Genomic DNA, 14708 nt, shown 5'->3' with positions numbered 1-14708 from the left:
TTCCTAAGAGATGTTAAGACCCTGATGTGAAAATCTGTGCCGCTGTCCGTGCTGGTGTTGCACGGAGCCTGGGACAAGGCGCTTCTCCTCGAGTACCCCCAGTTCGAGGGAAGGAAGGTACCGGCGCTGGCCGAGCACCGGCCCGGAGCAACTCTCCGCCGCGGAGGTGGCGTCTGCCGCTCGCTGCACCTCAGCCCCCGGGGCGGGACGGCGGCGCGGGCGCGGTCGGGATTGGCTGTCGACGCCCGGAGTGGCGGCGGAGAGGGCCAGCCGGGACGGGGGCGGGCGGGCGGTACCCCCCGCGGCGAGAGCGACCCGCGGCGGCGGCGGCGGGCCGGCCGGCAGGGGCGGGCGCGGGGCCGCTGGCGTCGCGCAGTGCCCGCATCCCGGGCAGCCGCGCCGTGCCGCCCCGCTCCGCCGCCGCCATGGGCCGCGGGGCCGCCCCGCTCCGCCGCCTGCTGCTGTCGCTTCTACTTCTGCCCGGCCCGGGGCTGGCGGCCGGGGAGCCGGAGACGGCGGAGGAGCAGATGGAGTACCGCGACCCCTGCAAAGCCGGTAGGGGGGCGGGAGGGAGGGCCGCAACTCCGCGAGAAGTTTGGCAGCCGGCGGCGGTTGGTGCGCGCGGCGGGGCAGGTGGTCGGCTGGCCAAGTGGCCGGCTGGCTGCGCGCGGGGCTCACCTGGCCGCCCGAGCCTCCCGTCCCCGCTGCTCTCCGAAGCCGAGAGCGGACCGGGATAACGGCGCTCGCTGCCGCCGGCCGTGCCCCGCCGCTCCCGTTCTCGGGCTGCCCCGGGCGGCTGCTCCGCGGTCCGCCAGCTGCAGCCCCGCGCGTGGGGCGCGCGTGCATTTTTTAGACGATGATGCGTTCGTTTCGTGTCCTCCTTCACCCAGCTGTCACCTGCTGCTCCCGAACGAGAGCTTTCCTCCAGCGCTAAGGAAATGCCCAACAGGGCTTCGCATTTTTTTTTTCCCCACGCGAGAGTTTTGTGTGCATTTTTGCAGCGCGTTGGCTGCTGTTTCAACTTGTCCCGGTGTACGGCTTTCTTCCCCGAGTTCCGCTGTGTGTCCCGAAGAGGCAGGACCGCATCGGCGCTTCTCGGGCTGCTCCCATCCCGCAGCTCTGCCTGCCGCCGCTCGGGCTGTCCTGGCGCTCCCCGCTCACGGGGAGGGGACGGAGGATCGGAGCCGGTGAAAGCAGCGCCAGCTCCGGCTTCGGACGTCAGCCAAACCTCCCTGCCTATCTGCCTGTATCAGTTGCTGCCTCCTCTCTAGCTGGGCTCCGCTTGTCGCCTTCGTTGCTCTCTCGGAGTTCTTCATTCCTGCGCTGGGTTGTGTCGTTTGCTGTCTCGTCTTAACCGTTCTGATTTCTTCAGGAGCTTCTATCATCACTTGTATCTCTGTTCGTAGAGAATATCAGCTCAGATTTTCTCTTCGGAAAACTGGGTCGTACTCTTAACATGGTCGTTATTCCTTTTGGTTCTGGCAATCATCTGATGTTACGATCTTGTGAATGGCTCTTCTGCTAGGAAATCCGTGATCAATATCCTGTTAATCATACTCCATTTAAGGAGAACTTTGTGCAAAGTCTTGTTTTCTTGGTGCTATAGGAGTGATTTTCTTCACGTGTGGTGTTTCTGGTCCCCAAGCTTTCACTTAATGACAGCTTCCCCTGTTACCAGCCACCTTCTGACCGTTTTCAGGGTGCTTGTGGCTGTCTGCTCACACAGATGAACTCTGTCAATACAACATCTGTCAGGGCTCCTCTCTCTATTCTGTATTGCAGGTTGTTTAGCTGGCCTTGTGTGTAGTTTGTGTTATGAGTGGAGTGTTTTATTCCAAAATCAACTGGAGTCCTCTTTTACCTGCAGACCGTTGCTTGCAGAAAGCATTCCCTTGATCAGTAAGCCATCTGTGATACGATGCACGTATAGATTTATTCGTTATGAGACCTAGTCCACCCATACACGCTTTTACCGGCTTTGTGTCTGCCTCCTATTTGGCAATGAACTCATCTCTCTTTGCAGAAAAGCTGGGTTTTAGTGATATGGCTGTGATTCAGACCTGGAGACATAAAGTTTAATTAACTTACCAACATCATTCAGGGAACCTGCAGCAGAAAAGGAGAAAAAACTTCAACCTGTCAATTACCCGCCTTTGCTGCAGGTCCTTTCCTTTTCCTGCAGCTCCCTCATTTCCAGGCTCTCCACCTCTCACTTCTGCTTGCACACAGAGCCTGCACGGAAGCCTCCCCTCATCATACATCCTCACCTTCTTTTGTGATTGGCATATAAGCCTGGTGTGTATTATTCCTGTCAGTCCACTTCAGTCAGGATCAGTTCTCATTTCTCAGTGTTTGTCTCTAGTAATTACTTTTCTAGTGTCTTTCCAACAGAAAAGAAGGAGTGGACGAGACCTCTGGAGGTCACACAGTGCTCTTCTTGAGTTCAAGAGCAGGCTGGCTTTTGTGACAGTGCTGGTAAACGTCTGTCTTTGGTGGATGTTCTCAACCTACCCAGACCACCACTGTTTTGGCTTTCCTGTTGCCTAACCTGGGGCTCCAGGTATTGCACTTTAAGCCTGCCTTTTCCCTACTTTGTTGTAGTGTTTCTTGTGTTTCAGTCCACTTTTCTGTAGGCAGTGTGGCTCTTCTAGTCTGTACTGATACATTGTGCTTTCTGTCTCTCTGAGCCACCTTTTCTCCATGTGGGCTGTCTCATTCAAAACAGACCTGCAGAGACCTTAGGCTGCAAGATGTTTCTTACCTGCCATGTACCTACCTATATGCACTGAGCAGATCCACTTTTTGAAGTCAACCCAAAACCAAACCAGGCGGGACTTTTACCACATGGAGTTGTTAGACATCACCCCTCCTCCTCTCCCTGCTGTTCATTCACATGCTTCTTCCTCTTCCAGCAATATTCCTTTAACAGACCTAAGCAGGGGTTCTGTGCTGTAAACATCATCCCAAAGCATTGAAGTCCAGCCAAAGTTAATAAACTGCACCTCTGTAAATGATATGTGGTTGTTATATTGTCTAATGACTATGTAGGAAATCTGTCAAGCTCTGTTTCTGATGTGCTGTAACATTGACAAGTCTATTTAACTTCCTTGAGCCTGTGTTTCTCTACTAGTGAGACAACATAAAGGTCTGTCTAGAAGTATGACTGGCAAGAGGGCAGTGATTGCAGACCCTGCTGTGAGCAGCTCAGATGCTATATGCTTTGTGAGGGCAAGTTTTTGGTTGTCTTTAAAGCTGACACACTGTGAGACTGGTGGTGGTATTCTTGCTGTCACTGCAGTTACAACTTTCCATGTATAGTATTGTGGCTGCAGAATACATGCAGGCCCTACCCCACTGCAAAGACAGAGGCAGCTCCTCTAATTAAATGTTTTCTGAAGCTGTTAAAACTGCAGCACTGTACTTCACTTCTGCAGGCTAATGGCTGTGACCCAAAGGACTTGATGGGTTTAGATCTGGCAGGTGAAAGCTTGCCAATTCCTTACCCTGCAGCTCATGCCCTGAGGGTGAGTGCAGGCTGTTGATGGTTCATCTGCTTGGTCCTCAGTGAAAAAACCTGGCACGTGTTTCCCTCTTGCACTAGCTAAGGGTATGATAATCTCTAACAGCAAGGTGAGACACACAGCAGCACAGTGCAGTAATCTGTTAAGTCACTGCAACAATTGGGCTACGAGTATAAATGGGTCCAGTCACCAGGACTCAGCTGATGATAACTCCACTGCTGCTTAGTCTCTAATTCCAGCCATCCTCTATTTCCTTTTCATAAGCTATGGCTGCTTTCTTGCCTTTTGCAAGGGTAGGAAATGTCTGACTGAATGGTAAGGGGAGAACTGAGGCAGGGCTGCACAGTTGGTTTGGGTTGCCAGGGGAGATCACAGTGCTGACTCTGCTTGGTGGTTTTTGCTGAGTGTTGTGTCATGTCACTGGAGCTTTTCAAAGGGAATGGTACAAAGGTTCCTTCACAGATAGGCTCTGTCATAGGTAGAAAAATGTCATAAGCCTGACCTGTGCTTAGGATAGATCTGCTGCTCACAGAGTATAGCTAACGATGTAGGTTCGTAGAACATCTGAGTTGAATGGGACACACAGGGATTGTCGAGTCCAACCCCTGTCTCCACACAGGACCACCTAAAATTCAAACTGATGTCTTAGAGCAGTGTCCAAATGTTCCTTGAACTCCATCACTCAGGTTGTGCCCACTGCCCAGTGCAGCCCATTCCATGCCCACCGCCCTCTGGTGCAGACCCCCAGCTGCACAGCTCCGTGCCATTCCCTTGGGCCCTGTTGCTGCCACACAGAGCAGAGCTCAGCGCTGCCCCTCTGCTCCCTGTGAAGAGCTATAGGCTGCCATGAGGGCTCTTCCCAGTCTCCTCATGGCTGAGCAAACCAAGCCTGGCACAGGATGGCTGCAAAACAGGAAGATAGCATCAGAAAATTGAGTTCATCCCTGCGGATTTTGCAGAGTGCTGGGGATGTGAGCTCAGAAGGGGAAGAACGGAAGCTGTAGGTGTGAAGGGACTATCGGAGAATACAATAGTAGTCTTATCTCCTGTTTCTTTATCACTTAAAAAGCTGCTGGAAAAGAAATCTGGCAGTCATAGAGCAATTCTTCCTGCCAAACAGTTGCCCTTTCAAGGATGGATGCTGTTTGCCCAGCCGTAGACTAGCTAGCTTTGATCCACCAGATTCTAAACATCCCACAACAGAGGTCTTAAGCCTTGACTGAGTGCTGTTCAGAGTGAACTTCCCACAGGGAGATGCAAATTGTGCTTTGCTTTTGTTCTGCTCCCCCTAGCTCTCCCTCTGTAAAGGCAGTGCCTTTTGTCCTGGAGGCAGTAGTGAATTTCACTTGAGTTGTAGTATAAAACTCAGAAGTCACATGTGGACATTTCTTTGGGAAGCTGAGGAGCTTACTGTGAGGAACTGAAAACTGAGGGGGGGGGGTGGGGGGTGGTTATCAAATAGGAAGGGGAAGGGGGGAGTCTGTGAAGTCCAGTTTTCACGAATATTGTTTGTGTTTTGAGTTTCCTCCGTCAGAGCACAGATCCAATTCACATAAGCAGGGCAGCTTGGAAGCTCTTTGCAGGTTACCCAATGAATCCAGCCTGCTCATCCTGAGAGGGTCCGCAGTGACAGACATGAAAATAAGCCTGACTCTTGACTGGGGCTTTCCCGCATTCTTGCAAGACATCCTTTTCTGGGGGGCAATGGTGTGAGCACTGGCAGAGTATTGTCTAACCTGTCCTTTGCTTAGCGACTGCAGATTCCTGTGGAGGAACCTCATTTGTGTCTTAATGACTTTTCTATAAAGCTTTGAAGCCCTGAGCTGGTGTGGAAAGCCTAGGTAAGCTACCATGGAGCTGTAGTGCAGCTATCAAGTGTTTCCAGATGAGTCATAGAAGATGGTGGTGGGAGATGCTGACTTACCCCGAGGGCAGCCAGTATGATGGCATCAGTACTGGGAGCTGAATATTGATCTGAAGCTATGTAAAGCTGTATGAACTTCCAGAAAATGAAGTTTCCTTCCTCCTTTTTTTTGACACCTGTACTTAAAAACGTGCTTTGAGGTAAGAGTCTGGGATATAACCCAACCAGTGGGTTCCTCAGTGCTGATGGAATGTTTGCAGACAGAGCAACAAACTTCCTCAATCAATTGTTCCCCTTATATTTTTTTTCTCCAGTAGGTCATAGCAAGGGTTAAATCCTCAAGGAGGATGTTGACTGAGTCTTTTTGGGTGGTCTGAGAAAGAATGAGAGAACAGACTATTAATTTACCTGCTTTGGGGAGGTGACAGCAATTAAAGGGAAAACAGGTGGGTGAAGATTACTGGGGACATTCTGTATTTATATGCATTCAGTGTTGTTGCTGTTTGCAGTTGGGGAGGCTGTATTTTACAATGGAGCGGAGCTGCAGTAGAAATTTCTGCCTTAAAGGAAAGGTAAAAGGTGACCTTTGTTATAATCCTAGCCAAGCACAAGCTGATGGTTACAGCTTGAAGTAAAATTAATCACCAATCATTTTCTTGATTGAAATTCCCAATTACAGAATGTATTAGTGTGGTGAACTTGAGAGAAAATCTTATGATTGTTGGGCACAGAAACACTTAAAATCTGTTTGGAGTCCTTCTAACATTAAGCTGTCTCCTTGGTGTCCAAAAAACCATGCTTGATCTTTGACACTTCTTGGGATGTGCTGAATCTACTTATACTGAGTGAGATTTAGCTCTCAGTGCTATACATACAACTCAATATTTAGCAATGGGCAGGACAGGGGATGGGCAAACTTTGTAAGCGGGAGTTGTATTTCCAGAAAGAAAGCTGGTGAAGTGGGGAAAAAGTGTTTTGGTTGTCATGGACACTTCTTTGTAAAGGACTTTTAGTGCTTTTATTGAGCTTTATAGTCTTAGTGCAGTTCACAGGTGCATGCCCTTGACCATAACCTGTGCAGGCTTGATCAGTGAGGATAGCTCATTCCTCAGGTGTTCTGTAGCATGAGATTAGTAAGTCAAGGAGCCCCAGCCAAAGGAATTTAGAAAGCTATGCTGTGTATCCTTCAGGCTTCAAAAGCCCACAAAGCAGAGAGTTTGGGTTTAAGGTGCTTCCACTTGTATAATTGTATTTTTACCTTCACAGTCCTGCTTGGAGTTTTCATTCTCCTCCTGTCCTAACCTTCTGTGTAGTGTTTATGCCTTGCTGAATAGCTCACCCTAGAGCTAGCTGCATCTTTTCAGTAAGCCACTTCTTTCTCACTGCTAAAATTGTGCCCGTGGGTGTTTCCCAGGTGAACAGCTGCTGCCCCAGTCTGAATGAGGAGAATCATAGAACTACAAATTCCCACTGTAGGCAGTTCAGACTCACACATTCTTGCTTGGGAAACTGCAGGCCCAATGTGCCTATGTGTTAGGTTTTTTTGGAGCACTTACTCTAATACATTCATTTTCTTTTTTCCCCCCTTCTCTGTGTTGCCTTAGCTGCTGAGACCCACGTGCCCTGTTTCCTCCAGTGTTTCACTCTGTTTCCTACAGCTTTATTTCTGGTCCTCTCCCTTCTCCTAAAGCTCCCTTAATTTCCTGCCAGAAGTAGTTGCTCAAATCTTTCTCTCCTGTTCGAGGTGTTCTGAGATGCTTTCTTCCTCAGTCTGTGTGGGGTGCCCTTTCTCTTCTATCCTGTCCCAGCATTAACTCCTGCCATTTTCCCAGTTGTCTGTAGAATCTTATATCCTCAGTAATCTGTGCAGCAGCCCTGTACTCTGTTGTGCATTTGCCTGCACTTAATGATCTGGTTGTGTGGAAAGGGCTGTTTGCCGTAGTATGTGGTTGCTTTACCAATCTCCTTTCCCCCAGGAGACCGGAGGGAAATGATAGGCCTGGCTCCTGTGAATCCGAGTCCAGACCTGTCTGTACCAAATAATGGTGCTGGGACTGGTGAGAACATTGACCTGATGAGGAGCTTGTTTGTTTGCTCTTTTCAGAGACGGGCAACCTTGGAAGAAAGGAGGCGCTTTTGACAGTGAATGGCCTTCTTGTCCTAGATCATGAATATTGCAGATACAAACCTGCAACAAAACTGCTTTCACCTAGTGCTGAAATGTGCTTACACTGCTCAGAAAGGATGGATGATTGATTAGAAACTGTTATTGTTCTGATTCAGATACTTAGGGCTTCTGCTTTTTATCCCCTTTGTTATAGCTCAGATCCCCCAAAATGCTGATCTCAACGGGCATGTATACTTTGATGTTCAGATCCTTGCTAGCGCTTCCTGAGCAGGAAGGTTCCAGTCAATAGAAACTGCTTAAATGTGCAAAGAAGCATTTGATTAAACAACTGTCAATGTCAGATTGCTCCTTCTCAGCCGGTTCGTGTCAGCCCAGCTTGGAATGAAAAGAAACTGTTAACCGTGCGTTGAGAAGGAAATCCACTCTAAACCCAATGGTAAATCACCCTCTGGTTAGACCAATACAGACTGTCAGAGAGGGGCAGCTGCTGCTGATTCTTGAATCAGTTCAGCTTTAGACCCAAACAAAAATTCATGACCTCTCAAGGCATTTTGTATTCATGCAAATACCAGCATCCAAGCAAAAAAAGCATCTGTTTGACCTCCCAGTCCACAGATCCAAAACAACTTTGAGAGCAAACCATCCCAGTGTTACAAGTTCAAGCAAACTTTGTATTTTGCCTCAATTTGTTCAGAATTATTTGTGGAGTAATGCTGGGTGCTTTTGCCTACTTATTAAACAGATTGATGCAGTCCTGGACAATACTGAGAATTACCTTTCTCTAGTTCTCATGTCGTAGCTGTGAGTGTGGTCGCTCTCCCACATCTCATTAACACAACTTTGAATTTAGATAGCATTGCCTGCAAAACTAACACTGCCTAATCAAAGCAGTCTTTTCATTTGCTTTGAAGTTTGCCAAAGTTTGCTGTTTTGGTTACTATTTTGCATGCTGAATTTCAGGATTTCAGGCCAGACCTGCTGAGGGTTTGTTGCTTTCAGAGAACAAGAATTTGGAGAAGAGAGATTTATGTGCTAAATGTACCCTGCCTTCCACTAGCATTGGCTGGACATGGTGGAGGAGATGATCCCTGCTCTAGCAGCTCATGTCTGCTGTGGAAGGAGAGGACTGCCTGCAGTGGCATGTGTGTTGGCAGGGAGCTGTGTGTTGAAGGCATTTGTTGGTTGGTTTTGCTTTATATTTCCCCAGGTATAAAACTAGATTTGCTAAAGCACCCTCTTGCAGAAATGACAGGATCGAGTCTGCTCTGGGGTTGTAATGGAGCTCCTTGAGCATGAAAGGGGGATTGAATTATGCGCAGCTCTGTAACTCTGTGCCTGAGGCTGCACCAAATATAGGTAAAAATGAGACTTTTGGGTGCATTGCCCATGACTGTTATAGAAGTTGGGTAGAGCACAAAAATGAGGCTGCAGAAAAAGTCTGGGTAGCTGCAGGACAAATGAACCTGAGCTTTGCTGGACTCAATAAACCCCAGACTGAGAAGCAGCAGTTGGTAAATGATTCTGCCAAGCTAAGAAGCCAGTAGGCAATGGGGGAACTTAATATAGTGACCTATGAGTCAGGGGATCTTGAGATGGCTGGAAATCATGGACCTACATTTCCCTTACTGAGTATCTAGGGGCTAAGTAAGACTATTCCTTGGGTGGCTGTTATAGTTACCACAAGCTAGATGAGGACAGAGGGGTGATAAAACAGCAAAGTTCTTCTGTTGATTCATGGAGTCTGTCAGTAGGGCTCCAGACAGTAGAAACTGCAGCTCACAGTTGGATGCAACTTGCTTTGCAGAATCAAGATATTTGATTCTTGAGAGGCCTTTTAGATTTCTGTGGCCACCAGGTCTTGTACTCTGCCATTGTCCATTTAGTTCTGTGTTGGTTTCTCTGCTGCCAGTGCATTCTTGACAAGAGAAACACAGATCTCTTTCACTAGAAGTGATTTTTAAGAAGCTTTGGCTGCTGGGCCCAGAACTTTCTGGGTTATTTGTACAGTGTGAGTTTGAGTGTGGGCTGTTTTTCACGGTGCTATTGCAGTTACTCTGATTAGAGACCTACAGTCCAGTTTGGTTTTTACCTGCCAATGCTACTGACCTGGGAAAGCAGAAGCACTCCAGTTCCTGGTGCTTAGCCCCTGGGGCTGCTTTTGCAGTGGAAGAGAAGCCTGTTGTTTGTGGTGATGTTGATATTGGAAGTGTGTTCTGCTCAATGACACTCAGAGCTGCAGCTGGCCCTTGTATATTAAGCTGCTGATGTGTTGTGCAGTTGAACACTGCCTGGATTTAATCTCTAACCTTTGATTGTTCTTGAAAGCATGTTCTAGGGATTGCATTCCCACCCACACTGCTCCTATGACCCTTTCCATTTCCTGGGTGTCTAAGTACAGAACAGAAAAGATTCATTAACCTGGCAAGTAACCTCTTTTTATGGGGGAAGTGATTTTCCGTCACGCTCTGTTAGATCCTATTGATTTCTGTTTTTCCCCTCTTTGGCCTCTTCTGCAATATATTCTCTTCTTTGTCATGCTTCAGTAACAAGGTGATATGTGATATGCTGGTGTTTTGGTGGGTTGTTGTTTTTTTTCTCTTCTTTCTCTGTTTCCTAGGCTGGGATCTCCTAAGGCCATTGCTGAAGTTGCCAAGGCACTGCCTTTTCTTGGAAAGCTTTGTTGTTAAGGTAAACTGTTGTTTAGTAATGGGATACTGACATCGGAACTAAGACTTCCTGGCTGTCCTCTTTCTTTCTTGACACCAAAGAGCATTTGTCTATCCTTTTGCTCTCTTTTTACACTGTACTGTTATTAATCTCCTGGAAAATGTATAATGTGTTTGCCATGGAGTTTGCAACTGCGTGTGAAATAGAGACCTTCAAACCATCGAGCATGCCTGCTCTTTTTGTCGTAGGTGCTTTTGATTCCTGGGTCCTGATGCTTTTGCTGTGCCTGCATACATCACAGCTGCATCTCTGATTCCCAAGCTGAATCTTTGCAGTAACTAGATAGACAAATAGTTTCCCTTCCAAAAGTGTACTTGCACTTCTCCTACTAATTTCCTAGCTTTCACAGTTACAAGAAGCCATACTCTGAAGAAGGGTTGGCCTTCATGTTGCCTAGCCCTACTGATGTTCAGGATCAGTGGATCAGAATGAGGACCTCTGAAAGGAGAAATGTGTCACGGACATAGACTAATCTAGATAACTCTGTGACAGTTCCTCTCTGTGCTCCACATGATGTCATGATGTGGAATTTCAAGAGCAAAAATTACAAAACCATGACTAAATGACACTCACTGTGGCAAGATTTGCCAACCAGCTTGGTCTTAAAAGAAGATGCATGATGAGTAGTTACTATTAATTTATCGAGTAGTTACTATTAATTTATCAGTCTTACTCTTTTGAATAGAAGTCCTCAGTCTGCCGTGTGGCTGGTATTTCTGACTTTTACGTGAGAATCTGACAAGATGCAAGTAGCCCATGAAAGAGAACTTCTGTCTTTTGTGAGTTTTCTTCCATCTGTTCTGGAATATATGCTGCTGACTCAGAATCCATGCCTTGGATAGAACTTGGCCAGAATGCACTTGGGACTTGCAGGCTTTCTTCTGACCCTGAATAATTCCTGGCCTCTTGGGTATTTTGTCTGTGTGTGGAATAGGAAGGCTGTGGCTGAATTACGTGATAGAAAGTGTATGTGTGCCTGCAGGAAAGGACTGCCTTTGGAGGAGAAAGGGGAGCTGGAAGCCGTCATTGCAAAACAGGGGAAGCTGGCAGTGTTAGTATCAGCAGAAGGTATAATGAAACTTGCAACTAATGGCTAGGGAGGCTTCGGAAGGATATTTGCTTTCCAGTGTAAATGCTTGGCTGGAGCTTGGTCACCAGTGTCTACAGGGTGTTAGAATGTTCTTGCAGTCAATATTAAGGCTAAAGGGACTGTGTTTAGGGGTACCTGTCATTTGTGCATTAGGAGTGGGCCTACCTTCCCTGTGATGCTGCTGTGTGGTGCAGGCAGCCACTGCTTCCTTGAGGGCTGACCCAAGGAATGCTTCTTTGTCCGGAGAGAGAAACTCAGGAATCAGCCCTGTCTTGGAGTGGAGGAGGATGATGGGGCTGTGCTGCAGGTGGTGCCACTTCTCTCATTCTTCTGCTACTGATGATGAAGAGAGTGTGACAGATAAACCAGAAGTCCAGTCTGTTCTGGGCGTCTTGTTACTCATTATCAAAAACCTGCCAGCAGCCTCCTTTACACTGTCACAAGCCAAGGTTCTGGCTTTGTCTCCAGTCCCCTGCTTTACCCCACGTTTTGCTAACGTACATGAATGCAAAGTCCTGAGATTCAGGTTCATGGTTCCAAAGTTCATGGTCTTGAGAATAAACAAAAAACTATTGTGATGGCTGCGAGCTGGGTACCCCATTAACCCAGAGTCATGAATATTTATTACACTGGATTACAAAAGAACATAGAGACTATATTGTATTTCCTATAACTTTATTTCCATGGCATCTTTTTCTTGCTGGGTCACTTTAATGTAAGCTTTGCTTATTTAGTTGCACACTTTAAGCCGATTAACTTTTTACTAATAAAATGTGTGTTGACTCCCTTTGTCCCAACTCCTGTTTGTTTGTACCTACGCTCCTGTGACAAAGAGTCGCAGAGAACTGCTTTAAGCTTTGGCTAAATCCCCCTGCTGGAAGCTTTGAACAAGCTGAATGTGTCTGGGGGTGATTTCAGTCTTGCTTTTTCTCTCTTGCCCTGTCCCTGCCTGGAAGTTGGGCCTTGCAGAGCGAACTCTTCTGAACGCCTCCTTCATTTCTGAAACCATCTGTGCTGCTATGGAGTTTGGCAAGAGCATTTCAGCCCATTATTGTCACTCTCTGAGCTGTGGGTCAGAATAAAGCCAGCTTCTTACTACTAGCATTGGGGGGGATTGGGGAAGCTTTCCTGCCATAAAGAATGATCTGTAGTTCTTTATGTTCAGTAGTTTCCCAGCTGGTAACTGCGTTATTCCTTCTTTGCTTACAAACCTTGCTCTGCCTTTCAGTGCCCAACCTATTGGATGTTCTACTGTTGGTTGTCCTCAGATAGATGATTACATCCTATTTTTTTTTGGAAAAGTCGCCCTATAAAGAAATGTCCTTTTCCATCAAAGGCAATTCAGGCCAGAATGTCCAAGTGAGCTGGGAGCCTAAAGAAATGGATAAGCACTTGGAGAGTATTTTTAAAAAACTTTTAATAAATTTGATCCTTTGTGTTTGAAGCTTTGCTGAAGCTGCAGTAATCCCTTGGAAACTGTGTGAGTATTTAAAAACAGTCGATCTGCCTCCAAACAAACTCAACAGCCTATTTCCATTGGGCCAGTGGCAAATGCCAAGGGAAGTATGGAGAAGCAGGGTAATGTTAATGGTATGTTCTCTAAAAATTAGTTTCCTAAACTCTAGTTGTTTCTGTGGTTCCTGAGACAAAATCATTTAAACTGGAAAAGACCTCTAAGATCTCCTAATCCAACCATCAACTCGTCACCACCGTGCCTGCTAAACTACATCCATCAGTGCCGTATTTCTACATTCTTTGAATGCCTCCAGGGATGGTGACTCCACCACTTTCCTGGGCAGTCTATTCCAATGTATTACCACTCTTCTGTCTTTCAGAGAATTTTTTCTTAATATCTGACCTGAACATCCTCTGGTACAACTTAAGGCCATTACCTTTCTTCTTATCATTCACTGTGTACCGGGGAGAAGAGGCTGACCACCACCTCTCTAGAAGCTGCTTTCAGGGAGCTGAAGAGAGTGATAAGGTCTCCTCTGAGCCTCCTCCAGACTGAACAGTCCCAGTTCCCACAGCTGTTCCCCATAAGATGTGTGTTTCAGACCCTTCACCAGTTCTGTTGCATTTTTTTGGACATTCTCCAGGGCTTCAGTGTCTTTCTCATAGTGAGGGGGCCCCAAACTGAACACCTACTAGATGTGCAGCCTCTCCAGTACCTCCTACAGAAGGACAGTCATTTCCCTGCTCCTGCTGGCTACGCTATTTCTCATACAAGTCAGAATGCTGCTGGCCTTCTTGGCCACCTTGGCTCACTGCTGGCTCAAAGCCAGTCACTCATGCCAAGGTGCTGCTCAAGTCTGATGAGCTGTGAGATCGGCTCATGAAAAGGCTGGTTGTGAAAGCGATCTCCACTGACACAGGAGGGAGTCTTCTCACACAGAGCTGCTTTGATGGGAATCACCGCTGGTGGCAGGTGGTGACCTGCGACCATAAAGAAAAAGAGAGTAGGCAGGATGCAGAGACATAAAGAAGGAAGGCCCTGCTTTACAGCCCACTGCAAAGAGAAGCAATCATCCTTGGGATGATCTCCCCAGCATAGCAGCTGGTGGTGACAGTGGTGTTGTAGCCACTGATTTTCACTCTGCATTCCCATCCCATGAACTGGCTCTGCCTGGGTGGCAATTTTGCACAGTATCTGACAGTATCCCTCTGAGCTGTGGCTGTGCAGGGACCAAGCAAGAGGCGCTGCTAACAGGCACTGCTAACAGTGCTTGCTAAGGGCAAGATGGAGAACCTGCCCATCCCAGAACCTGCTGGGTGCTGGTGCCCCAGGACTGAGCATACTGGACACTCAGCAGATGCTGCACAATAGGCATTGGATATTACTTCTGTGCATTTTCTTCATTGATAAACTACATTTTGTTAGAAACTGACTCTGTACAACTGAAGGTAGCGTTGTTAACATGCAGGCAGTGACCACTCAAAGTCTTGGAGATTACCTCTGTCACCTCCAGTCTATGCGCAGTTGTCAGTAAATTGGTTGTGTGGACAAACCCTGTGTCTGTGAGCGTAGATACAAACCTTGTGGGGGAACATGGGCACAGTGTGCTGAGTGCACGCCTGCTGCCCAACCAAGGAGCATTTGCAGAACCATGGACGGACAGGCTGGGAGAGCTTTCTGAAGAGTATCTGTAAGGGGCTGTGTCTGAAGGGGCTGTAAGGAAGAAGTGGAAATACTGTTCAGCAGAGTTTGTGTGATAGGATAAGGGGAAAAGGTTTCAAATTAAAAGACGGGAGATTTATATTGAATATAAGGAAAAGGTGTTTTTTTTTGTGATAAAGGTAGTGAAGCACTGGCACACATTGCCCAGAGACGTGGTAGACACCCTATTCAAGGCCAGGTTGGATGGGACTCTCAGCAAC

At 47.4% G+C, this 14708-nt stretch overlaps 1 protein-coding gene across 1 annotated transcript in view; it reads left to right on the top strand.

Moving 5' to 3' along the window:
- Window positions 1-424: 424 nt before the first annotated feature.
- TLL2 (tolloid like 2) overlaps window positions 425-14708 on the top strand; it is an 83879-nt gene continuing 69595 nt past the window's right edge. Inside the window, exon 1 of the mRNA XM_072339860.1 lies at window positions 425-555. Within this exon, the coding sequence (XP_072195961.1) occupies window positions 426-555 (130 nt within the window). The 5' untranslated portion in view covers window position 425. The remainder of the gene's footprint in view (window positions 556-14708) is intronic.

The sequence above is a fragment of the Excalfactoria chinensis genome, chromosome 6 (assembly GCF_039878825.1).
Source record: "Excalfactoria chinensis isolate bCotChi1 chromosome 6, bCotChi1.hap2, whole genome shotgun sequence".
Lineage (NCBI taxonomy): Eukaryota > Metazoa > Chordata > Aves > Galliformes > Phasianidae > Excalfactoria > Excalfactoria chinensis.
The sequence above is the reverse complement of the archived record's forward strand: the minus strand, read 5'-3'. Positions and strand labels throughout refer to the sequence as shown.